The sequence below is a fragment of the Polypterus senegalus genome, chromosome 3 (genome assembly GCF_016835505.1).
Source record: "Polypterus senegalus isolate Bchr_013 chromosome 3, ASM1683550v1, whole genome shotgun sequence".
Lineage (NCBI taxonomy): Eukaryota > Metazoa > Chordata > Cladistia > Polypteriformes > Polypteridae > Polypterus > Polypterus senegalus.
The window spans coordinates 282,429,186-282,456,447 of record NC_053156.1 but is presented as its reverse complement, the minus strand read 5'-3'; the positions used below and the strand labels follow the sequence as shown (position 1 = coordinate 282,456,447).

Sequence of the window (27,262 nt, the reverse complement as noted above, 5' to 3'; positions counted from 1 at the left end):
CCTCCCCGTGTCTGTGTGGGTTTCCTCCCACAGTCCAAAGACATGCAGGTTAGGTGCAATGGTGATTCTAAATTGTCACTGGTGTGTGTGTGCCCTGCGGTGGGCTGGCACCCTGCCTGGGTTTTTTTTCCTGCCTTGTGCCCTGTGTTGGCTGGGATTGGCTCCAGCAGACCCCCGTGACCCTAAAGTTAGGATATAGCGGGTTGGATAATGGATGGATGGATGTTGTACATTGATGGATTGAAGGCCAGAGGTCCACCTGACTGTCATCATCTTATTATTTCACGTGGAGCCTGAAAGACATGAGGACTGATTGAGATCATTGATGTTAGGTAGAATGCCCAGTGGTGGTTGGGTGGTCTCGTGGCCATCGGACCCCCTGCAGATTTTGTTTTTTTGTTTTTCTCCAGCCCTTTGGAGTTTTTTTGTTAGTTTGTTTTTTCTCTCCTCCCAACCATCAGACCTTACTTTATTCTTTGTTACTTGGTGTTGCCTAATCTTATTTTTATATTTTTCTTTCTTCTTTCTTCATCTTGTAAAGCACATCATTTGTAAGAAAACATGCTATAAAAGTAAATGTTGTTGTTATTAACAATATAAAGTGTAGGCTTTACCAAAGTGATTAACTAAAACTGAAGAATAGCACCAGGCAAGGACAACCAGACTAAAGAGGGTAAGTGATGGTAGAGGTGGAGGTTAAACCTGCAAATCTTACGCCAGGACAAACACAGAGCATAGGAGCAAGACCCATCATCAAGGTCTCCACCAAGCAGACAGGTGTTTCCAGATGTCCTGTCCAAGCTCTTTTACAGACAGGCACAGCTGAGGACCAGTAACTTCACAGACAACGAGAAATCCATCAAGCTTAATTCCGTTTGAAACTGAAAGATGTCCAGTACAGCTACAAGCTCCAAACTGGCAGAAACCAACAATCATCTACAATGCAGAGTGGTCTTCATAGAAGACTTGTGGTCAAAAAGTCATTCCTCCAAGGTGAAAAGGAAGTCAGATGACTCACCCTTACACAAAAACACAATGGCTGGGTTGCAACCATTAGGAGGCGCTCTGGACTTATGAATCAAAATCTTAGAAGAAGACAGTTTGTTCCTTGAAAAAGCTGGAGAACTGGACATGGATGGATGTCTGCAGGCAACAGTGGAGCACTTTGGAGGTTTGGGAGCCGCATTTCTGCAAATATACCATAACGACAACGGACTCTGTAACGTCTGTAATTAATCGAGCGATATTTGATGAGAGTTTGGTGTAAAGGTCACAAGAAACGCAGTTTTTCACTGTTATGTGTTTACTGACAGATTGTACAGGCTGGGATTCTAATTTGGTTTTCACAGAGGCCCATTATCTTTTTTGGACTTTACTTGTCAAAGAAAAATAAATGTTATCTAACAACTGCAAATTTTATTGTTGGCAAAACATAATGAAAGAGTAACAGGAGACAAAAAAAAGAAAGATTTATGGCTTTATGCTTTTAGATCCTATAATTGTGTTTAAATAGTTGTATGAAATTAAGATAAGGGTTCATTTCAGCTGACATGGTTGGCAAGGTATGGTTTTATATAATATGATTCACAATGACTTGAAGTTTGGCTTTGAGTGCATGTTATTTTATTACTTATTTTCCTTTACATGATATAATATTTATAACCTTGCATATGCTGTTTATAGATAAGTATATTGAAATCTGCAAACCTCTCTATGCTGGTTGGCGAAAAATACAGAAATCTTTCAATTTGTCCTATCTGCTTTTTCTAACATTACCACCCTTTGTTTGGGACAGAGGCACGTTTTTTCCTCAATTTCCTCCTCTGTGCCACAATTCAGACGTGTTTAAAAGTGCACATTGCAGACTTTCATTTGAGGGGATTTGTATACATTTTGGTCACAGCATATAGAAATAACAACACTTTTTCTACATTCTTCTTCATACCTTCTATTGCTGGGTGCGATAATATTTGGGGGACAGCAATGGCAGGTCTACTAAAGACGTCATATCCAGTCCTTTGTTGCATATCCCTTATACGCAATGACTGCTTGAAGTCATAGACATCACCCGTATATATTATGAAAGGTGATAGATAGATAGATAGATAGATAGATAATGAAAGGCACTGTATAATAGATAGATAGATAATGAAATGCACTATATAATAGATAGATAGATAGATATGAAATGCACTATATAATAGATAGATAGATAGATATGAAATGCACTATATAATAGATAGATAGATAGATAGATAGATAGATAATGAAAGGCACTGTATAATAGATAGATAGATAGATAATGAAAGGCACTATATAATAGATAGATAGATAATGAAAGGCACTATATGATAGATAGATAGATAGATAATGAAAGGCACTATATGATAGATAGATAGATAGATAATGAAAGGCACTATATAATAGATAATTTAGATAGAATATTAGAACACTCTAGACAAGAACAGGCCAACAAAGCTCGCCAGTCCTATCCACTTATTTCTTCCAAAAAAGCATCAAGTTGAGTTTTGAAATTTTCTAAAGTCTTACTGTCTGCCACACTACTTGGTCACTTATTCCAAGTGTTTATCATTCTTTGTGTAAAGAAAAACTTCTTAATGATAGTGTGAAATTTACCCTCAACAAGTTTCCAACTGTGTCCCCGTGTTCTTGAGGAACTCATTTTATAGACATGGTCTCGATCCACTGTACTCATTCCTTTCAGAATTTTAAACACTTCAGTCATATCTCCTCTTAATCTTCTTTTGCTTAAACTGTAAAGGCTCTGCCCTTTTAATCTTTCCCCATAACTTATCCTCTGTAGACCTGGAATCAGCCTAGTCGTTCTTCTCTGGACCTTTTCTAGCACTGCTATGTCTTTTTTGTAGTCTGGAGACCAAAACTGCACAAAGTACTCCAGATGAGGCCTCACCAGTGCGTAATAAAACTTGAGCAGAACTTCCTTGGACTTGTAATGCACACATCAAGGCGCTATATAACCTGACATCCTGTTAGCCTTCTTAATGTCTTCTGAACACAGTCTGGCAGTTGATAGCTTAGAGTCCACTATGACTCCTAAATCCTTCTCATAAGGTGTACTCTCGATTTTCTGACCGCCCATAGATAGATAAATAGATTTTGGTGCAAAATTCCTGAAATGATTGGTTGTGACGTATCCAAATCATTACTATTGCAAATGTCTATTTTCCGCCAAAGCTTTTACTTCAGCTGACAATGCATAGCTTGTTCATGTAGCTGGAGGTATCACGTAACACAAAAGATTTATTTTGAATATTATAATTCCATTTCTGTCAAGTCAATATCTTTTCTGTGAGTTCATTGTTGTCCAGCATTTACAAAACATTCAGCCTTTCCCGGGAAGTGCCTGCTGATCCCTACCTGATCGCCATCTTCTGGGAGCTCCTAGCGAGTTACGTCAGCTCACAAGCTCTCTTAAATTCTTTGTGAAGTTAGCTGTAGTTTTCTAAATTAGGAAAACGGATAAATACTACGCATTACACTTATTCCTAAGTGTATGACCATATTTTCATCACTGTGAGATTTTTGAGCAGGTTGGGGCCGTTCTCCTACTCTGAAACGCTTGATAAGTACAGTCTCTGGTGTACACCAGATGCACTACCTTCTCACTTCTGTCCGTTTATGAACATTGATGCTGTCAAAGTCATATTGCTTTACGTAGCCATCTGGTATAAATCTAGAGTAACGCTTCCAAGTAATTTTATGTTTGTATAGTTATTGAACATTTGCTAAATTTCCTAAGCCGTGGTAGATGCTTATGTGTCTGTGAAGTGGTTAAAGGACGTGTATTCCTTATGACAGAGGCAAAATGAAAAAATGCTAATACTTTTGAAGGAGCGCTCGAGGAATGACAGCTGTGGCTGATTATTTCTTGTTCCTGTGTCAAGTGATTATCTTTGTTTTCTGCCTTTTAGCATACATAGTTCACCCTGCTCTACACATTCTTTTCACACGGCTTGCACGACTGATTGAAGGTTGCATGTTCACTTATCTGAAAATCAGGAAGTGATTCTGACATTCAGACTTACAAATCCTAACCTGGGGGAGCACTGCTGCCAGTCTGACTCAGGTAATCAGGACATCTTCTGTGTGCAATCAACATGAACAACAATCAAATGTGGCAGATCGCTTACTTTTGTTTAATAATTTGTCTCCAGCTAGGAAGAGAAGTACGGTAGAAAGTGATGAGAGGCAGTCCAGTCTGTAAGTGGATGGCTCACGTCCCAAGGTCCTCGATGGTATTTGTTTATAACACCAGAACAGCATTTGCATCACTCGTTGAAGTTGCCTCACCACAATCAGTAAATGCATATTTATGTAACGATTTGCACATAACACATTTAAAAAGCTGCAATAGTTGGCTAAGAAATGGCACTTCTAAAAAAATCTTATTTAAAAAAAAAAAACAAAACCTACCCATGAACTTTTATTGCACACACATCATTATGTGCCAATCTGTCTTTGCTCTAAATACTGAAATCACGAAGCAAGGACATTATAAATGAGACTCTGTAGGCAGTTTATAAGAAAATAAACGAATAAAAAATAGAAATCATAAGAAGCAACTGCATGGGCATAGGAAGGGTGTGCCAAGGATGGCCGAAGATGATGAAGTGTCACTGATTGGCATTTAACAATATTTGCTCATTTTGTCTAACATATCTGCCTTTAATAAATAGGAATAAATTGTTTTTCATAAGAAAATTGTAACATGTCTCTGTATCCAGCAGGGGGCGCTAGCTCCCTTGTTGAAATAAGTTCTCTTGTAATGGCGGCGTGTTACATAACCCGAAACTTTACAGACATAATATAAAAAGGCAATACCCCTTCTTAGTGATACGGTGGTAAGAAATCACATAGGAGAAATAATGTAGCTTTTTTAATGACAGTTTACACGGCATAACAGACGAGGAAGCCATAACAAGGAACAAGTTCGGGAGTGGGAGCCCGATGTATAGAATCTGCCATTTTCGTCGCTGCGTTGGAAGGATTTTCTGGATCGGATGACGGTATCTCCCATCTGTCTGTCGGCTTCAAAGGTAGAGCCGGGCAATGTTCCAAGGCTTTATACCCTTTCTTCATGTGCAGGCCCCCACGTAGGTGAATAATACAATTCCAAACAACGCAAAGAGAGGATTGACACACAGAAATAGTGCACGTTGCCCATTTCACAGTTGTCCTTAACTTGTCAGTCAGTCAGTCAGTCATTATCCAACCTGCTATATCCTAACACAGGGTCACTTGTCTTGTCTTAAAAAGCTTTGCCTATCAGTTCTAAATGCTGGGCCCCTGTACTAAATCTGGCTCAGCTGTACACGTGAGTAGAAATTGAAAAAAAGCAGATTTAAAATATTTGCACAGAGCACAGTGACATATTAAACTTATATTCTGATTTCAAGCTCCAAATGAGATGAAATGAAAAACAGAAAAGGAGATCTCCTCAATATCTTTCTGGTTTCTCCTCGACAACAATGAGATCAGAAAGAAATGAAATGGAGTCATTGTCTTTTGTCTCCTGCTTCTCAGATTTTCCTCCTGAAAAACAAATAGCTTGCTTTTCTAGATAGATAGATAGATAGATAGATAGATATAAAAGCACTATATGATAGATAGATAGATAGATAGATAGATAGATAGATAGATAGATAGATAGATAGATAGATAGATAGATAGATAGATGCTTTATTAATCCCAAGGGGAAATTCACATACTCCAGGAGCAGCATACTGATAAAGAATAATATTAAATTAAAGAGTGATAACAATGAAGGTATAACAGACAGACAATAACTTTGTATAATGTTAACATTTTCACACACCCCCCCCTGGTGGAATTGAAGAGCCGCATAGTGTGGTTGAGGAATGATCTCCTCAGTCTGTCATGGAGCAGGACGGTGACCGCAGTCTGTCGCTGAAGCTGCTCCTCTGTCTGGAGATGATCCTGTTCAGTGGATGCAGTGGATTCTCCATGATTGACAGAAGTCTGCTCAGTGCCCGTCACTCTGCCACGGATGTCAAACGGTCCAGCTCCGTGCCTACAATAGAGCCTGCCTTCCTCACCAGTTTGTCCAGGCGTGAGACATCCTTCTTCTTTATGCTGCCTCCCCAGCACACCACCGCGTAGAAGAGGGCGCTGACCACAACCGTCTCATAGAACATCTGCAGCATCGTATTGCAGATATTAAAGGATGCCAACCTTCTAAGGAAGTATAGTCGGCTCTGACCTTTCTTACACAGAGCATCAGTATTGGCAGTCCAGTCCAATTTATCATCCAGCTGCACTCCCAGGTATTTATAGGTCTGCACCCTCTGCACACAGTCACCTCTGATGATCACAGGGTCCATGAGGGGCCTGGGCCTCCTAAAATCCACCATCAGCTCCTTGGTTTTGCTGGTATTCAGGTGTAAGTGGTGTGAGTCGCACCATTTAACAAAGTCCTTGATTAGGTTCCTATTCTCCTCCTCCTGCCCACTCCTGATGCAGCAGTGTTGTCACCAGAGTTTCCACTTGAGTTTTGGTGGAGATCTCAGCAAAGTCACACAGTGGGCTCTGATCTTCTAAGCAGTGTCCTCACATTTTTGCAGTTTGAAAGTACTAGCATCGTGTGCTCAGTAATATACTGTGAAATGTATGGACAGCAGTAATTAAACACTTTACTATTGTTTTGTCTACTTTCCCATTTTGTATTATTAATGTGAATGTCAGAACACCTCAGATCCCCCAGACTTACCACTGTTTATAACGTATTGTACCATATAACTTCTCCCCACCTTCCCTTCTACATGTATAACCTCAGGTAATGAGGTGTAGTAAAAGACAAGCAGGAGTTAAGTTGCAATTTAAATAATGTATTATTGATAATATTCATAAAATATTAACAATAAGCAAAGTACAAGTGAATATTGGCAACCATACAACCGGATGAATGGTGATGTGTAGTTTAAGGCGTCACACAGACTTGTTCGTTACCTAAAATGTCTCTAGTTAAGACCTCATTTTATGGCTTTCTTCAGAACAGGCCGCGTGCCTGTCTCAATATGGCTGCCGAGCTGTGCTCTTCATTGTGTTGTCCTTTTCAGTTCATGGTGTGTGTGATGCTCCTTCATCAGTTGGTAAAAGAGAGATAGGGAGGGGTAAAGCAACCAAATTTATAGATTCTCTGTCCAAACCCTACTGCCAATAGGGCATTGTGGTACTTAATGGCTTCAGGCAACTTTAGACCAATGGGGCACACAATGCCTTTCACACCTGCCCCCCAAAACCATTTGTTCAGCTGGGTAGTCTGGCTTCCCTATAGGGGTTGACTGAGAGAGTCCTGCACTTGCCAAACTGGTTTGAGGGACTTCCTCCAACCCTGTCATAAAATTACAAAGAGACTCAGTCCTTTGCAGTCCTAACCATCAAACCATCGCTGTTCTTATCAATGATAGACATTAGTGTTATGTTACAAATAAAGACATACAAAATATTTATCAACCTATGTGCAAAATTTCACACCACAACAACGATGATTATAAAACTGTAGTCCTGTCTTCTGGATAATAGAGTGCTATTAATCCGAGCACATCTCTCCAGTTTTGATGTCACTACACTGGTTACCTGTGTCATTCAGAATTGACTTTAAAATTCTGCTTATGGTTTATAAAGCCTTAAATAATCTCGCCCCATCTAATATATCGGAATGTCTGACACCTTATATTCCAAATCGTAACCTCAGACCCTCAAATGAGTGTCTCCTTAGAATTCCAAGAACAAAACTTAAAAGAAGTGGTGAGGCGGGCGGCCTTCTGCTGCTATGCACCTAAAATCTGGAATAGCCTGCCAATATGAATTCGCCAGGCTGATACAGTGGAGCACTTTAAAACACTGCTGAGAACACATGACTTTAACATGGCCTTTTTATAACTTCATTTTAATCTTAATTTAACTTAATCCTGATACTCTGTATGTTCAATTAACCTCAAAATAACTATTCATGGTGGCTCTAAAATCGGTACTGACCCCTACTCTCTTTTCTGTTTCTTTTTCCGGTTTCTTTGTGGTCGTGGCCTGTGCCACCACCACCTACTCAAAGCTTCATGATGCTCTAACAATGATGGACGGATTAAAAGGCAAAAGTCTACGTGACCATCATCATCATCAAGCCCTTCCGTGAGAACCCTAAATGCAAAGACAACTGTTTCATTTATGTTAGGTAGAATGCCCAGAGGGGACTGGGCGGTCTCATGGTCTGGAATCCCTACAGATTTAATTTTTTCTCCAGCCGTCTGTAGTTTTTTTGTTTTTTCTGTCCCCCCTGGCCATTGAACCTTACTCTTATTCGATGTTAATTAATGTTGATTTATTTTGTTTTATAATTGTGTCTTTCATTTTTCTATTCTTTAATATGTAAAGCACTTTGAGCTACTGTTTGTATGAAAATGTGCTATAGAAATAAATGTTGTTGTTGTTGTTGTATTAGTTGCTCTGATTTACATCACTGTGCTCCAGTTGGATCAGCTTCACTCTAGGGAGGCATAGTGGTTAAGACATTGGGCTTCAATCCCTGAGGTTATGGGTTCAAATCCCACTACTCACACCAGTCACTTCAGGAAATTGTAACCAATGATATATCAAATGTTGTAAGTCACCTGGACAAAGGCACCAATTCAATCATAAATAAAAATATGAAGGCTTGAAAGCAACATAATATACCATACTTTTCAAACCAAATTCTGACTCCTTTAAGCTCAGTTGTATCTTACGTTTCCATTTTGTCTAAGGCTATTTCTCTTAAGGAATTTTATGAGAAACATCTGTGATAAAGTTGATTCTTAAATGAAACATAAATGAGAATCCCTGTGTAGCCTCATGAGCCATCAAAGATGAGAGTTTGAGAAGTTGTATTTTCTTATGCATTGTTTCAAACAACCTCACAAAGATGGCTGGTGCAGAGTATGAAGTAGTAAGGATTTCAGTCCTAGACGTGACAATGCTTTGTGGAAAAAAAAAAAGAAAAAGAAATCTTATTTTGCAAGCTGAAAAAGTCATTTCTTCCCCAATTCAATCCAACCAATAAAAAGAGTTATCTAAGGCCATGTGTGCAAATAGTTTACAGATCTCTCAGACCTTATGTGGAGAGTCGAGTCGAGCCAAATGCACTGGCACTCATCATTATGACAACTTTGGTATCAGTGAGATTTTGGGGGCACGTCATCTCCTTATCAAAATACTTCTCATAAAAAGCCATGTCAAAGTATTTGTGAACGCTCAATGACTTTTCTGGACTGGACCCTGACTCTAAGTTATCATTTTATACAACATAAAGATATAATTTATCTCAATAAGCTCTCGCTGAAGTGTATGCACAACACAATGAAATTCTTACTTGCATGTCTCCCCAGTGACAACAGTTCGATACTAACAGTGCACAATAAATACAGTGCAATACTTTCAAATATAATAAAAGCATGAGTAATGACGAGCAGAACTATCCACACAAAACTGAAATTGTGGCAAAACTCTGCGACAAAACGACAAAATAGTTTTTCACTTCCAGAGAAATTTATGCAATTCACGCAAGAATAGGGGGGCTTAGATCCCGTCTGAAAGATTTTGTATTGTTCTGTTGGCCGCATGGCTCAAGCTGAGGGGTGCTCGTACCTTTGTGGTGCCTGGTCCTGATCTCTGAAATAAAGAAATAAAGTTGGCTCCTCTATTTCATAGTTTTAAGTTTTTACTAAATTGGCACTTTTATTCACTTGCTTTTTAGCTTAGGAGATTGAATGTTTATATCTTTTTTTTCATATTGTTTAAACTGTGTTTATTTTATTCTTATGATGTATGTTTAAGTTAGTTATGTTTGTATGTTGGTGCACATGTATTTATGTATGTATAATGTTTAATATATGTTATATATACTGTATATATATATATATATATATATATATATATATATATATATATATATATATCATGTCACTCATGCGCGTAGGAGACCATGGACGGATTTTAACACACCTGGGAAAACATTCGCCGGCAGGGAATGGCGGGGTACTAACTTTCTCCCTGTGCTTTCTTACAGAAAAAAGGACGCTCCGCCACCATAAGTTGGCTTTGTCCGCACTACGTTTACTTCCGCTCTTCCTCCGCCATCTTGTCCTGACGTCATTGGTCCCAGCATCCCTCATGGTTCCTTCCCAGCATTCCTCCATTTCCGGCTCCTCCCTCATAAAATGGCCATGCTTCGGCGTCTCGCATTTGAACTGTTTAGTTTATGTTTGACCTGCTTTTCTTTTTTGCGTTATTGTGGATCGTCTACAATATACGGGGCCGGAAAACCCCAAACCTTTGTGCTGTCTCCTTTTGGGATTATTACAATATATAAATATATATATATATATATATATATATATATATATATATATATATATATACACACCCAGCCCATCAGGACACCCCTTCACTCAATATTCAGGGGGAGCAGCCGTAAATGGTGCAATACCTCCCCCAGGACTCTAGATGGCCACCCCCCTAGGTTAGAGCAGTGCCTCGGTTTCCCGCAGGGCTCCATGGGAATTGGAGTTGGGTGCAACCCTGTTGGGTCCTGCAGGCACCACCAGGGGGTGCTGTAACTGGGACTCCTGAGCCCGTATGGGGAGCATATTCGTCACACCCGAATGTACAGCCAGAACTCAGCGATCAAGTACCTGGAGCACTTCTGGGTGGACTATAAAAGGAGCCAGCAACCACCAATCAGCGGCCAGAGTTGGGTGGAGGAGGACAAGGTTGCCTGGGAGGAGTGGTGGTGCAAGAACAACAACAGCAACATTTATTTATATAGCACATTTTCATACAAACAGTAGCTCAAAGTGCTTTACATAATAAAGAATAAAAAAATAAAAGACACAATAAAAAAACAAAATAAGTCAACATTAATTAACATAGAATAAGAGTAAGGTCCAATGGCCAGGGGGGACAGAAAAAACAAAAAAAAAGAAAAAAAATAGAAAGAAAGAAAGAAAGAGTGTTTGGTGCTTGTGTTGGTACTTTGGGACTGTGTTGTGGCTGAGGGGATTACAGGGAAGATGTGCCCTCCAGCTGAAGAAAAATAAATATTTATTTTATTTTTATACGTGCCTCCGTGTGAATCTGTGTTGGAACAGGCGCTATATAGTGACTTTCTTACAATATGTATTATGATTCTTTATCCTGGTTTTATTTCTTACTTTTAGCTGCTATTCTATGTAAAGCACTTTGGTCAACCTTTAGTTGTTTTAAATATGCTGTATAAATTGTGGCAGATGGTTGAGGCCCTTGCCTGTCTGGGACGTCTCCATGGGGTCAAGTACCAGGGCGTTATCTTTCCCAGAGTGATAGATGGCAGTCCCCCTTGGTTGCAGCAGCACCACACTTGCCCACGGGGCTTCATTGGAACTAAAACTCTGTAACTCAGCCCTGTTGGTTTGCTGAGGGGACTGGGTAGCCCTACTGACTGGGGGGCTCCAGCTTTATCCAGAAGAGCTCCCAGGCCAAGCCTTCTGCACACCAGAAGTACTTCCGGGGATCACTTAAAAAGAGCTACCTGCCTTCATTTGGAGATTGAGAGTCGGAAGGTGGAGGGCAAAGCTTGCTGGAAGAGGAGTGGAGGCAAAAGGAGACCGAGAGAGGAAGAGAAATAGAGAAAGAAGGCAAACTGCTGTGGGCTTTATTATATTGTGCTTTGTACTGTGCATTGGTGGTGGGGAACGAAGGGAGAGCATTTCCTGCATCACAATAAAGCCTTGTGTGCTGCTGGACTTGTGCCAGTGTATGTTTTGTCGGGTGTCTTTAGAGCCGGTGTGCCCTCCGGTTGCCATAAAATAAATAAATATGAATCTGCTTTAGCTCTGCATGCATCTACCTAACATTTAGTATTGAAATAGGGATCTAAAAAAATAAAATTAAAAAAAGCACCAAAAGTGTGTATATTCTCAGCTAGGTTAAGGCAGTTGAAATTAAATGATGGGGTGATTTCTGTGTAGTGAGATTTTCCTGTGAAGGAAACGCAGTAATGACTGTGTATTGTGTCACATTTTTAAAAAAAAAACTACTCCTGTCCTTTATGGTGACGTGAAAAGAGGTATAAATAGATAAGACTTTAATGTTGTGGTTTACAAAGCTGCAATAAAGAAAATAGATAAACATGGACATGTTAATAAGAGTTTAGGGAACAATATTCCATTAAAATACCAAAAATACTCTTTAGTGAGTTTTGTGTTTTGCAATTAAAAAAAATTGCCTGTTAAGCAAAATTTAGTTTGAGTTTCATGAAACCCTATGTCAGTGGTTCTCAACCTGTGGGGTGGGCCCCCCTAGGGGGGCGCGAAGTAACAAAAAGGGGGGCGCGAAGATGTGATAAAAGAAAACAAGAATCAAAAATATGAAAAAAACATCTGTTGAAACCAAAACAAATTAACTTAAACTACATTCTGATACTAGAACAATAAATATAGAGTTAGATAAATGTCGATAAAAGTTAAGTAGGTATAATAAAATATGCATCTACATTTCAAAAAGATGTTAGGGGGGGCGCGATTAAAACTGTTATGAAAACTCGGGTCGCAAATACTTAAAGGTTGAGAAACGCTTCCCTATGTGAAGCAAAACGCGCCTGTTTTTCTCATCACTACATGCAACATAATCGAGCACCATGAATACTAGTGTTAATTGGCAAAATTCGGCAAGAGTTTTACACAGCAAATATGTGTGTTTGCCATTGACGTTACTCGTCAAATATTTTCCTGGAAATTCACCATATGGCTGGCTTAGGTGGATATTTTTTTTTTTTTGAAGAGCCCCATGATGCTTTGCAACGTCAATGTGACATTCACAGAGCTGTAGCTGCCATGCGCAGAACTTTCACACATGCCTGCTGTAAGATTGTTTCCAATCAGGCCATCGCTGATTTGCATGAACATGAGGGAAAAAAATAAAAAATGCCATTTCAGCATGCACTGAGACCACCTGCTCTCACACTGACCACTGAGCAGTGCTGTGCAATATTTTCCCCATCGCCAACCGCACTTCCACTCACAGTCGTTTCAACTCCCTGGGCTCTTCAATCGACATATGTGGGTGGTCAGTGAAGTTAAAAGGGTAAGAATGTGTCCAGAAGCCACAAAGGTTAAGAAACACTGCCAAATATCCAATCAACATGAATTTGAAAAGAGTGAACAAAACATGCGCGGTATTACTATTACTACTGACAAAATATAACACTGATCATTATACAGTATATTATTGTGCACTGAAGCACATGGGTAATTACGCATGCAAAGTAGCTATGTGCTTAGTAAAAGACAATTTCTCCTTGGATATTAATAAAGTTTATTAAATCAAAAAAAATATATATCCATCCATCCATTATCCAACCTGCTATATCCTAACTACAGGGTCACGGGGTCTGCTAGAGCCAATTCCAGCCAACACAGGGTGCAAGGCAGGAAACAAACCCTGGGTAGGGTAGGGGTGCCAGCCCACCACAAAAAGATATATATATATATATATATATATATATATATATATATATATATATATATATATATATATATATACTGTGAGTGGAAAAAAAACACACCAAAATGTTTTTCATCACATCTTCAACAATAGTCGGCTGATTTACTTAATGTTTGATACAAAGTGTATGTAATATGTTTTCCAACAACAGTTGTATTAATTACTCACAAGTTTATACAATATTCCAAATTTTATCAAAATCGGCCGACTATTGTTGAAGATGTGATGAAAAACATTTTGGTGTGTTTTTTTCCACTCACAGTGTATATATATATAAATTTCTCTTCTGGTTCATCCTGCTTCCACTACAAAACCAGTCCCACCCACACACAGCTGACACTGCATTTCTCGATTCCTATTCATCTTCTTCCACAGATAACTCAACCTCCTGGCCACGGACCATACTGTTTTAAAATACACGGGCAAATTTATCGCCAAATTTCTCCACTATACACTAACACTTCTACCTCTCCAGGATATGGATAGTTGTATGTTTTTGACACAGTGCAAGCTAATGACGTACGCTTACAAAATAAATCAAACTCTGAAAGCAGCAAAAATGTACTTCTCCAGCTAGATTCCATGCTCAGAACCATCAACCCCTTCGTAAATCATACAAACACATGCATGAAATCGCTCAGTCCAATCCAACAGCATCTGTATGAATGGTTTTCAAGGAAAATCCTGGGCAGAATTTACGATGATACAATGCCCCGACATATCACACCGATGTTGCAGCGATTTTTGTCGGCGAAGATGGCGAATCCCCTGCCAAAAGGGACATTTGCATCTATCCCATTGGCAACTACTATAAACAGATTTCCACGCTCAATATGAATTGCAATCCTATGGTTTACCCACTTTTATTCCCTTACGGAGACATTGGCGGGCACAAAGATTTACAACATGTTCCCGATAAAAGAACCGCCAACCAAATCAGGCTTACTCAATGCCAATTTTACGTGTACAGATTATCAATGAGTAATACATTTAGTATTTTGCACTCCAGGGGCAAACTGTTCCAACAGTACATCGTAGATGTGTATGTTAAAACAGAGGGCGCGCGTCTCAACTATCTCAGAATCCATCAACAAGATCTGCGCGTGGAACAATACAAAAGACTATCAGACACACTGCAAGCAAAGGCTGAAAATAACAACATACGTGTAGGCAAAATGATCATATTACCATCCACATTTCCAGGAAGTTCAAGATACATGCCACAAAACTATTGTTGTACGTGGCTTTTTCTACGTTTAGATCTTTCGACTCATTATTTGTCATCTCCAGCAAAACACCTATTCACAACTGCGTCTTTCAAGAAGTATTTCTTTCTTCTTGATTTCTGAATTCCTTTCTCACCGTTTTCCATTCCTATTCTTACACCGCTGTGTGCTACGGCAGGTGTCGGCTAGTATATCATAAAGCTTTAAAGGTGACCTCCCCATCTTCCCTGGTCCAGAAAAAACAGGAACACTATGAAATAATAAAAACTAATTATGTATTGCTATTTACAAGGTGTTTCTTTATTCTTGATGATAAAAGAAATAGCAAAGCTTTTGCACAGATACTTGGGAAACAACAAAGATGTTCCCACTGTGCCCAGAGCAGCAACTTCAAATAATGGATAAAGACAGTCCCACACTGCCACTTCGGGGCATAGCTAATACTTGTCACAAGATTAGCACTCTAGGTTATGTTGGGGTGCATAAGCTGGTACAGTGGGTTGCCACAACCATCATATGATGAAACCGCTCAGGATCCTGGTTAGCAACCCCCCAGGGAAGACACATGGTCCAGTCCCACCCTCCTTAAATGACCCTCTATCTGGCACAGCAAGGTGTTACGTGGGTGTCCTCTTGGCCTGGTCCAGCTACTTGGGTCCTCAACAATGAGATTCACCACATGACTGTAGTGTCGTAACTGACGCTCCCTCACAATGCAGGTAATGTGCCTCATTTGGGACTCCGTAACAAACCATTAATTCATCACAAACCAGCAGTACTCAGAGTTTCTCCAAAGAGACACAGTACTGAAGGAGTCCAGTCTTCATCTCAGGTCACTGGATAGCGTCCATGTCTCACAACCATATATCCAAACAGGTAGCACCAGGACTCTAAAGACTTGGACCTTTGTCCTTTTACTCAGATATAAGGAGAACCACACACCCCATTTCAGTGACCACATGGCCTCCCAGTCCATCTACTGACTTCATAGGAAGAGTCACCAGAGACATGAATGTTATTACTGAGGTAAGTAAACCTCTCGACGAGGTCGACACTCTCACCGCAGACAGACACACTGCTGATGGCCGTGCCCAAGAGGTCATTAAAGGCCTGGACCTCGGTTTTTATCAAGACACTTGCAAGCCCAGACACCCCAATCAGAGCCTCCATTGACTCCGCGAAGATCACAGCATCATCAGTAATGTCAAGATCAGTGATCTCTATTTTACTTTTTAATTGCTAGTTTGCGGCTGTTTGTTGCATTATATGTGTGGTTAGCACTGCTGCCACACAGCTCAGGTGACATATTTGGCTACAATAATCAGTCAAGTTATTGTTAGCAGACATTTTTCCCATTTAAAAGACAATTGCACCATCATAATCCACTCAAAGTTAGTTCACTCCTTCCCTATTGATGACAAACGCACTTTGCAGAGTTCAGGCGAAGTCTGCGAACATTTCCTTGATTTTGCTGATCTCACACATCACTAATGAACACTAACATCACGCTGTCTGATTTGCTACTTAGCATTGCACTCATTAGCTCATGATTACAAGGAAGAGAAATGGGAAAAGAAAGCTGTTGCTTTGCGCGCAATTTTCACTGACATATCTGTACGCTGTGTGAGGAAACCTGTGGAAGTGAGAGATGAGCAAGGAATAGTAGGAGTTGTGGATGGTTCTGACGGAAAACAGTGGTTTGAAAATCAGATTGCTGAGGGGGAGATTCAATTTCCTATGACAAGGTATGTCGGGAAAATACATGCCGGAGGGGTGTCACTTCCGTCAGTAAATGTCCAACACTTGCGCAGGAGTCGCACCAAATTCTTCTGAAGTCCACCACCTCACGTTGGTGCTGTAATCCATCTTGATTTTTTAAGGCAGAGATAATTCGAGGATTGCAAAAAAGTGATGTACCGTAGAACAGTGAAAATTTCCACACAATTCAAATTTAAGTGTTCAAACACACATGTCGCATTCAAGTCAAATAGATCTGCGGTGTTTGAAAGTAATCTACGTGTGATCTGAAGAGTTCTAATTCCATGCAATTTGAAAAGATGAGATCTGTGTCACGGAAGTGGGAAAAAAAAATGGAACTGAGCTGCTGTTTGAACGTAGCCACTGATACAGTACAGTTTGCCTTTTTCTTCTGATCTCTCTCTTTTTTCCCCTTCTGTGCAGGCTGTCTTGATACTGTACAGCCTGATCGGGTGCAGACGTGACCCCGCTCAGAATCAACCCCAGAGCAACACCATCATGTGAACATCTGCACCCGTTCTGAGCCCGCATGCTCTCGATAACCTGATTATTTCTTTAAAACCTGCAAAAAGCCACGGACCTCTTATCACAGGTTCACATACTCAGAGCCCGCTCTGAGTGGGCATATCATCACAATGACAAAAACAGAGACCATCTCCATTTAATGTAGCCCCTCAACCTGAGAGGATATCTTTGGTTTGAAGTTCCTGGAGGACATCAGTTCAAAAACACAGAACTCCTTTCTGTATGCCGCCAGTGCTACCCGCTGCAACACCTTGCCAGCTGCGAAGGATGAGGAATTTTCTACAAATCAAAACCAAACTGCAATAAATTCACAAACGTCAGCTGGTAATAACTGGCAAAGTGTGAAGAAAATTGATTTAAAGAAAATCCTTGGTCATGCCATTTTTCAAAATTGACAGCTATTAATTTAAGTTGGTTTATTTATGCTCCACATTTCCTTAAAAAAAACAAAGCGCAGGGCTTTTTGGAATGATTCAATAATGATGCCATTATGAAATGAAGGAATTAAAGAGCTTGAGCTTCTAAAATGAAAACAAAAGAGTTAGCCTTAGACTTGTTGAAAATGTCTGTTTTAGCTCACTGTTTGTTCTCTGTTGTTTGAACCGTGTCTTTGATTCGGAGCTGTGGAGTAATGCTTTAATTTCCTGTGCAGACATCATCTTTTGGATCACAGTATCATCCTGAACTGCTGCCTCCTAGTCACTTGGCGTGGACTTCAATCACGGCCCTTTTTTCGAGAGACTTGGAAGGTAAATTGATGTGATCTTCTTGCCTCAGGGAGCAGAACTCTCTGTCTTTCGGCTCCTTGCATGTTTGACAACCTTTAAATAAAACACTAGCTCAGCCCCTAGGAGGAATTAGTCTGACTGAAGAAGGCCTTGTGTTGAAAGGAAAGTCATGTTGTGCCCTTTGAAACTTGTTCCATGGATTGTGATGCCACTCTTTTTTTAAAAAAAAAACGACTTTGTAAAATGGTGGTGCAGTGGGCACCATTGCCTCCACACAGCTCCTGGACCCCATAGTGGACTTTTTTGAAGTGTTTTTCCCCTTAATCCACAGACTCAAATGACGAATGTAAGAATGATTTTTGATGAGTACACATCATTCATCACAGATCATCAATCCTTTGTCACCGTTCTTCTGAAAATTAATACATTGAGATTTGAGTGATGTCAGCTTGCTAATATCTACTACGCTGTGTGGTAACTTATTACATACGTCTCTGGTTCACCTGTTATCTTGGCTAGTGGTTCCTGTGCTTGTTCGCTAACAGTGATGCCTCAATGATCTCCAGAGTGGGATGCCTGCCCTACTAGTCCACCAACACACTGGGGATGTTAACAAAGGATCACTTTTTGTATCAGTTTGCTGCTGCAGGATTATGTGAATTTCCTCTTGGGGATTAATAAAGTATCTATCTATCTATCTATCTATCTATCTATCTATCTATCTATCTATCTATCTATCTATCTATCTATCTATCTATTATATAGTGCCTTTCACATTATCTATCTATCTATCTATCTATCTATCTATCTATCTATCTATCTATCTATCTATCTATCTATCTATCTATTATATAGTGCCTTTCACATTATCTATCTATCTATCTATCTATCTATCTATCTATCTATCTATCTATCTATCTATCTATCATATAGTGCCTTTCACATATCTATCTATTTATCTATCATATAGTGCCTTTCACATTATCTATCTATCTATCTATCTATTATATAGTGCATTTCACATTATCTATCTATCTATCTATCTATCTATCTATCTATCTATCTATCTATTATATAGTGCCTTTCACACATCTATCTATCTATCTATCTATCTATCTATCTATTATATAGTTCCTTTCACACATCTATCTATCTATCTATCTATCTATCTATCTATCTATCTATCTATCTATCTATCTATCTATCTATCTAAAGGCCTGGCCCCCAAATCTGGCTTGACATTCGGGAGTCCCTTAGAACTATTATCTAAAAGGCATGACTCCATCAGAAAGTTAAATAATAATAATAATACATTTTATTTGTTTGTAGGAGCCATTCTAAACACTCAAGGACACCGAACAATAAATAATACACATTATAAACAAAACTAAAATACAAAAGTTAAAATCAGACAGAACAATTGTAATGAAACAGAAAAAGCAGTCTTCAACAGATGGGTTTTAAATTTAGATTTGAAAAGTGAAAATGATTTAATATTTCTAAGCTCAGATGGTAGTGAGTTCCAAAGCTGGTGGTAAGACAGACGAAGGAGACAGTCAAGTGGATGGAGGAAGAGGATCTAAGGGTGTGGGAGGGAATGGCAGCATGGAGGAGGTCAGACAGATATGGAGAAGCAAGGCTGTGGATAGCCTTAAAAGTTAGTAGGAGAATTTTGAATTGAATTCGAAAGTGAACTGGAAGCCAATGAAGCTGCTGCAAAACGGGATGATCATCTAGCCCACTGTCCTTGCTCCACAACGAAGTGTTAATGAAAGAATTAGTTGAGGTAGGTTGGGGTGAAGAGCAGAGGGAGTGATAGATCTCCACCACCTCCAGTTCAACCTGGTAAAGATCTTGAGTTATCCCAGCTCATCCATCTATTGAGCACCCTATCTCTGTTCAGCTCAGCTCATTATCACTAAGACCTACCAAATCAGTACGTTAAATTAGGGTGGTGATCTATGACCAGTTATCTTTCACCAGCCATGTTGCAATGGTCCATCGGTTGTGATGAAAGGAAAGACCACATCTGACAGAGTGTGCAGGACAAGCTGTGGTTCAGGCTTTAATCTTGTCTTGTTATTTTATCACAGTGGCTGTGTTTTAAGTTGCCACCCTTTATGACCTCTGAACCTTTCTGAACATCACTGTTCTCAAATACTGTAGTTTGAATCCTACACCTTGGGCAGATCCTACCATGTGTCCCAGATGTCAAAGTTGCATCAAGCAAGTGTAGGGGTGCCCCAAGAATTGGTCCTCTCCTCTTCTTTTTGTACACCACCTCGCTAAGCCCCATCATCCAATCACATGGTTTCTCATATTGATGCTTTGCCAATGACATGCAGCTTTAACTGTTGTTCCCTCCAGGGGACATCATTGCATGTCTCACTGATATCTCATGGTGAATGAATGAACACCATCTCCAATTCAACCTGGCAAAAACAAACTTCCTTGGTATCCCAGCCAGCCTGTTGATTCAACACACCATCTCTTTTCAGCGCAGCTCATTACCACTAACACCTATAAAGTCAGTATGCCATCTTGGGGTGGTGATCAATGACCAACTGTCCTTCAAGGATCGTGTTGACATGGTCACTCAGTCATGCAGACTCACTCTCTACAGCATCCACAAGATCAGATGATAGACACTTGGAATAAGCTACCAAGTAGCATGGCAGACAATAAGACTTCAGGGACTTTCAAAACTGGACTTGACGTTTTTTTAGAAGAATTAAGTGGATAGGACGTGCGAGCTTTGTTGGGCTAAATGGCCTGTTCTCGTCTGATTGTTCTAATGTCCTAATGTAATCTGACAGAATATTAATGTCCTGGCCCAGACTTGGGTCCTGACACGTCTAGTCTAGACTACTACAGGATTACTACATGTGTCACCAAGATGCTGCAGATGATGCAAAATGCAGTGACACATCTGATGTTTAACCAGCTTTGTTTAACCTCCTTTTCAGATCACCACATTGGCTCCCTGCAGCATCACATGATACATTCAGATCCTTAATGCTTGTCTACAGAGTAGTCAATGGCCCCACAACTATATATATATATGGAGACTCTTCTGACGTCCTGTGCTCCCTCTCAACCTCTCAGGTCTGATAATGGTTGGTGTCTGGTGATGCCTCCTCTTTGTGGTAAGAAATGTCAGTACAGACTTTTCATTTGTAGCTCCTAGCTGGTGGATCAAGCTGCCCACCTCCATTTGAAATTCTGACTACCTTAATGTGTTTAAGATATGTTCGGTGAATTTCTGTCTAAGGGATATTAGCTATTAGGTTTTTGAAACTCCTTTTCAATAACCTTCACCAATCCGAAGAAAGGTCGATAACAAAAGCTTTCAATCAGTGACCAGCTTTGTAAACCGCTAGTGGAAACACCCTTTTTCAATTTATAATTTATGCCACGATCAGTGCCAGCTGAAGCCCATTAGAAGCCCTAGGCAGGGATGGACGTTGCCCCTTGTTGTCTATAGCAGGTTGTTGGTCTTATTAGACTTTGACTATCTGTTTCTTCTCAGTGCCACAAAGCGAACGGCCCTTCAGTAATATTGTCACACACGTGCGCATTTGAGGCGGTTAAAGGGCTTGAATAAGGGTAATTCCATGTTGGACCAGGGGAGGGCGGAGTGCATTAACCCTGTTACTTTTTTTCTTGCAGACCAGTCACGGGAAATCCCGCCTGGCCCCGATGATGTCACTTCGGGTCCCAGACTCAATGATGTCACTTCTGTTTCCAGCCCTGACGACCTCATTTCCTCTGCCTAACTTTAAAGCTGCCATTTTGTCGCCTATACGTCAATACCATCTTGAACTCAGTTGAAATTCGTTTTCAGCAGCAAACCCCAATATATATGGGGTGGCTACCCCAAACCTTTTTTGACTCTCTCGTCCTTTTTGTTCTGACAGTATACAACCGGAAACACGCATCCCTTGATTTATGAAGCATTCAGACACTTATACTTTCATAACCTGTGACCAACAGTGTAAACTCAGTATCCTCAGAGTTTGACCACCCTTCTATCTCAGTGTCTGCAATGCGCACCCCATCAGGTACACAAAGAGCACTCCTTCATGCCTGTCCCGCAGACTTTAAGCAGCGTATGTCAATTCACGTACAGAGCGTGACCACTTTTACTTCCATAAACTGTATGCCGCAGGTACAACTCTGGGGTTAGGAAGAGGGCCCCCCGTGCGCCCCTTAACTTTCCTAAATGATGCCCCTCAGATGACGGTGTCCTATATCCATCCATCCATTATCCAACCCGCTATATCCTAACTGCTGGAGCCAATCCCAGCCAGCACAGGGCGCAAGGCAGGAAACAAATCCCGGGCAGGGTGCCAGCCCACCGCAGGGCACACACTAGGGACAATTTAGAATCACCAATGCACCTAACCTGCATGTCTTTGGACTGTGAGAGGAAACCCACGCAGACACGGGGAGAACATGCAAACTCCAGCGAAGCAAACCCGGGTCTCCTAACTGCGAGGCAGCAGTGCTACCACTGCGCCACCATGCCACCCTGTGTCCTATATCGCCTAATGTATTGATTCTTAAACTAAATAACTCTAGACTTTAAAAATGAAAATGCTGAATTCTCCTTTGAAGGCTTTGACAGACATATAGTAATTATATTATCACCACTACAGCATGTAAGCACCCTTCTCTATGAAGTGCAATGCCAACCTGGATTTGAAGAAAATCCCATGGATAGTCTGAACATGTCTTAATAAAAGAAAAATCTCAGCTACAGAAACTGAATATGTTTCAAATGGCCGACTGAAAGTATTAATTAGGTGAAGCACTATTTATGTTCGCACATGTCAGCAGCACATAATGCAGAGTGCGCAATAAGGCAGTGGGTTTAATCTTCTTTTGTCATGTATGCTACTTTGAAATTCAAAAATGATACAATCCAAAACAAAGAAGTTTTGCACATGCCTGTAAGGTGTGCACCTGATTTCTTTTTAGAGATTATTATATTGCTCTCAACAGGTTGCATATTATTGAGATTTGCTTCCACCTAATCACATAGCAGCCGTCTGTCTACGTTCACATTTTTAAACAAGCGTTACAAACTGTAATATTTATGGAGGGTGACACGGTGCTTAGTGCTGGGCCCGGTTGTTGTTTGTGTGGATTTTGAATGTTCTCCTTGTGTTTTCCTCCCACATCCCCTAAGACCTGCAGGTTAGGTTAACACTAAAATGGCCCCAGTGTGTGTGCAGGGCCGCCTTGACAGCATTATAGGCCCTCCGGGTAAAGCAGTGCACTGGGACCCCTACCTACACAGCAACTCACAGGAATAAAAATACAAATGACACATATACTTATTGTTGGTACTTCCAACAAAATCAGTGTTTAAATATTAAAAAATATGCTGTACAGCAAAGATTAATCCACACAAACGTTTGAACAATATAACATAACCCTTGAAAAACTCAAAGATCTCAATTTATAAATGATACTCAATTGGTAAACCATACAGACAGAGATGGCGCAGTATGAAATTACTATGAATTATTTATTATTAATCAAGTGTTCAACACAAACATTTGTGAACTTTCTTTGCAGAGAAACATATAGGATTTTACGTGATGTAGTGTGTGAGATCCGTACACATTCGGGCACGTCAGACTGCAGAGGTGACCGTTGTACTAAATCAGAGGCGAATGCCAATGTCCACTTGTAACACAATGACAAATATTTATAGTTTAGTACAGTAAAGTATTTATTCATTGACAGACAATCACAACATACATGGATTAGCATGGGGCCCCTGTGCTCGTGGGGTTCCTGTGCAACTGCCCAGCATGCCCAATGCGTTAACACGGCCCTGTGCGTGTGCCCTGTGACAACCTGGTGCCCCTTATTCAAGGTTGTCTCCTGATTTTTGCCCAGCACTGCCACGAGAGGACTGAACTACTTCTGTGACCCTAAATTAGATTAGCCAGCTTTAAGAACCTTACGAGTATTTATGTACCAAGCTATGCCAACATCTTCGTCAGCTGGATGGAAGAGCACTTCTTTTCTTCATACCTAGGCTTTGTACCAGATCTGTACAAAAGATATATTGACAATTGTGTTGGTGCAGCTTCTTGTCCCAGAAGTCGACTGCAGGAATTCATTAATGATTTTACCAGCTTCAGTTCGTCTCTCACATTTACACCACACCGCTTGACATTTCCACCACAACTCTGCCATATTTGGATTTCGGTCTTTCTGTCATCTTTCCAAATGTACCAAGACAACTAACTCAGAGAGTTTCCTTCTCTACAGCTCCTTCCACGTCTGGTACACTAAAAGACTTCACCACCTCCATCTCCACCTGCTCTGATGAGGCTGACTTGTGCAATGAAGCGCTCAGAATGAGGAGTTTCTACTTTAATGGAGGATACGCGTCGCATGTTGTGGACAGTGCCACCCTAGAAAGAACCCTAATAACGAAACCCAAGTCTCTCTGGTCCTCCCGTTCCACACTAAAACTCTCTCTCTCTCTCCCACAGGTAATCAAACAAAACTTTCTCAAATTTTCCAATTTTTGCAAATAAAACTTTAAAATGCAAACTGAAGCCCAAACCTTTTTTTTAATAGATGTAATATTTTTGCCTTTCCAGCCTCACTTTGCTGGCATATGAATTGACTCAGCTGCAGCTCTTTAACCATTTTATCAAGTCTAAGACATTGGCACAGCAGAATAAACATAAAATATAAAATAAGCATACATTTTGTAAACCAACTTACAAGGTCTCCAAGCTGTGCAAGCCATCAAAGCAGTTCTCACCAAGTGAATGGATCTTGTTGTTATGAAGATGTCTGTAATAGAAACACGAGGAATAAGAAGGGATTAGACTTCAAGTAACCATCTCAGATGTTTACCACCCAGTAGCAGATAATTCAATTTGTTGAAAAGTGCAAAATATAATCCTTTCACCCATTTCTTTATTTCTAAATCAATCAATCATTCAAAACATTAGAATATTAGAAACATCTTAGATGAAAACAGCCAATTCAGCCCAGAAAATCTCAACAATCCTGTCCTTCAAAACAACATCAAGTCGAGTTGTGAATGTCCCTACAGTCCTACTGTCCACCACACTGCTTAGTAATCCATACTGTGTGTTTAAGGATCTCTGAGTGAAGAAGAACTTCCCACTGTCTGTGCGAAATTCCCCATTAACCAGTTTCCAGCTGTGTCCTTGTGTTCTTGTTGAACTCATTTTAAAGTTCAAAGTCTCGACCCACTGGACTAACCTATTCAATCATGTCAGCCCTTTCAATTAAACTGGAAAGGTTTAACGCCTTCAATCTTTCATCATAACCATCAGTCCAGGAATCAGCCTAGTCAGGCCTCTCCATCACTCTCATAGTAGTGAAAAGAGCATGGCAGGAACTCAGTATGGTTGAAATGACAGGCCATTGCAGAATACACACAAACACCTGGCATACAGGGGTCATTTAGATACCCCATTTGATTATTATGATATCTCCAGGATAGACCAGTAGGAATGAAGGGGGTATGCAAAGTCCTCTCAACCCGAAATCATACTGGTATCAAAACATTAGGTGACTGCAACTGCACCATTTTGAAACAAATTCAACTAAGGGTGGAGGAAGAGCCTTTAGTTTATGGAATAAAATGAAGTCGGAAGTTTTCTTTCTTTTTCCTTTTTAGTCCTTCTGGTGTGTGTTATGGCCATAGTGTGTGTGTATTTCTATTTATCAATCTGTTATATAGGGACCTTCAAATCTATCTATCTATCTATCTATCATATAGTGCCTTTCATTTCTATCTATCTATCATATAGTGCCTTTCATTTCTATCTATCTATCTATCTATCTATTATATAGTGCCTTTCATATCTATCTATCTATCTATTATATAGTGCCTTTCACATCTATCTATCTATCTATCTATCTATTATATAGTGCCGTTCATATCTATCTATCTATCTATCATATAGTGCCTTTCATATCTATCTATCTATCTATCTATCTATCTATTATATAGTGCCTTTCATATCTATCTATCTATCTATCTATCTATCTATCTATTATATAGTGCCTTTCATATCTATCTATCTATCTATCTATCTATCTATCTATCTATCTATCTATCTATCTATTATATAGTGCCTTTCATATCTATCTATCTATCTATCTATCTATCTATCTATCTATCTATCTATCTATCTATCTATCTATCTATCTATTATATAGTGCCTTTCATATCTATCTATCTATCTATCTATCTATCTACCTGTCATATTGATAAACACCTCATCATGATCTGATTCATATTCATTTGCCATGTATATCCCCGTCTTTTTTCTACCATTTTCCACATCTTAAGCACTCTGGTCCCTTTCTGGCCACTATTGTTTCCACATCAGAAACTTCCTTGTTCTCTCTGACTTGATAATATTTAATTCACTGTATTTTTATGAAGTATTATTTTGCTATTTCTTCTTAAATAATACAGTATATATATACAGTAAGTATATTACTTTGTATCTTATGTCTATAATAAATTTCTGATGCTCACTCCTCCAACTGAACTCTGGGATTTAATAACTGGTCAAACCTCCTTTGGCAGCCATACCTTCATGTAGTTGCACACCAGATCTGCAGTATGAACTTTGTGGACCATTCTTTGCCACAGAACTGCTTCAGCTCAGCCATAAGTTGTCTGGTGTGAATGGCTCTTTTGATTTCATTCCACACCTAGTCCACTAAGTTAAGGTCTCGGCTCTGAAAGGGCTCCTACAAAAAGGCCGATTTTCTTTAAATTGAAGCCATTCTATAGTAGATTTACTTTGATGTTTACTGTCATTCGGCTGCTACATCACTTCACCCACTTTCTGCTGGTCTTCAGATGGCATCCAGCCACCCTGACAATTTACTGTAGTATTCCTTGATAACTTTGTAGTACTAGGGTGTTGTACCGTGTTAGCCATTATGAATGTAGAGAAATGCCAAGCAAAATGACACCTTTTATTGGCTAACTAAAAAGATTACACTATGCAAGCTTTTGAGGCAACTCAGGTCCCTTCTTCATCTTACGAACAATTACACTCCAAATGTAACTTTCCAGCAACACATTTCTTTCACTGTCTTCAAATTAGAAACTTTGTTAAACAGAACCTGCCTGATTTCCCTCACCTGCCACCCTACCAGTCTCGAGGACTCAGACAGCATCTCCATAATATATAAAACATATAAAACCATTTTCCAGTCCCTCCCTTTCAAAGATCCAAGAGGACAATGGGATAAAGATCTCTCACTCAACATGTCAGAAAAGGAGTGGAAGGTAGCAATGCAGAGAATTCACTCGAGCTCCAAATGCGCAAAACATTAAATTATTCAACTTAATATTATATATCGAGCTCATCTGTCTCATTTAAAATTGTCCAAAATGTTTCCAGGACAAGATCCAATATG

The 27,262-nt window shown here is 39.9% G+C and overlaps 1 protein-coding gene across 1 annotated transcript in view; it reads right to left on the bottom strand.

The window, feature by feature from the left end:
• LOC120526245 (leucine-rich repeat-containing G-protein coupled receptor 6) overlaps positions 1-27,262 on the bottom strand; it is a 410,078-nt gene that overhangs the window by 63,865 nt on the left and 318,951 nt on the right. The window contains exon 6 of the mRNA XM_039749315.1: positions 24,566-24,637. Within this exon, the coding sequence (XP_039605249.1) occupies positions 24,566-24,637 (72 nt within the window). The remainder of the gene's footprint in view (positions 1-24,565; positions 24,638-27,262) is intronic.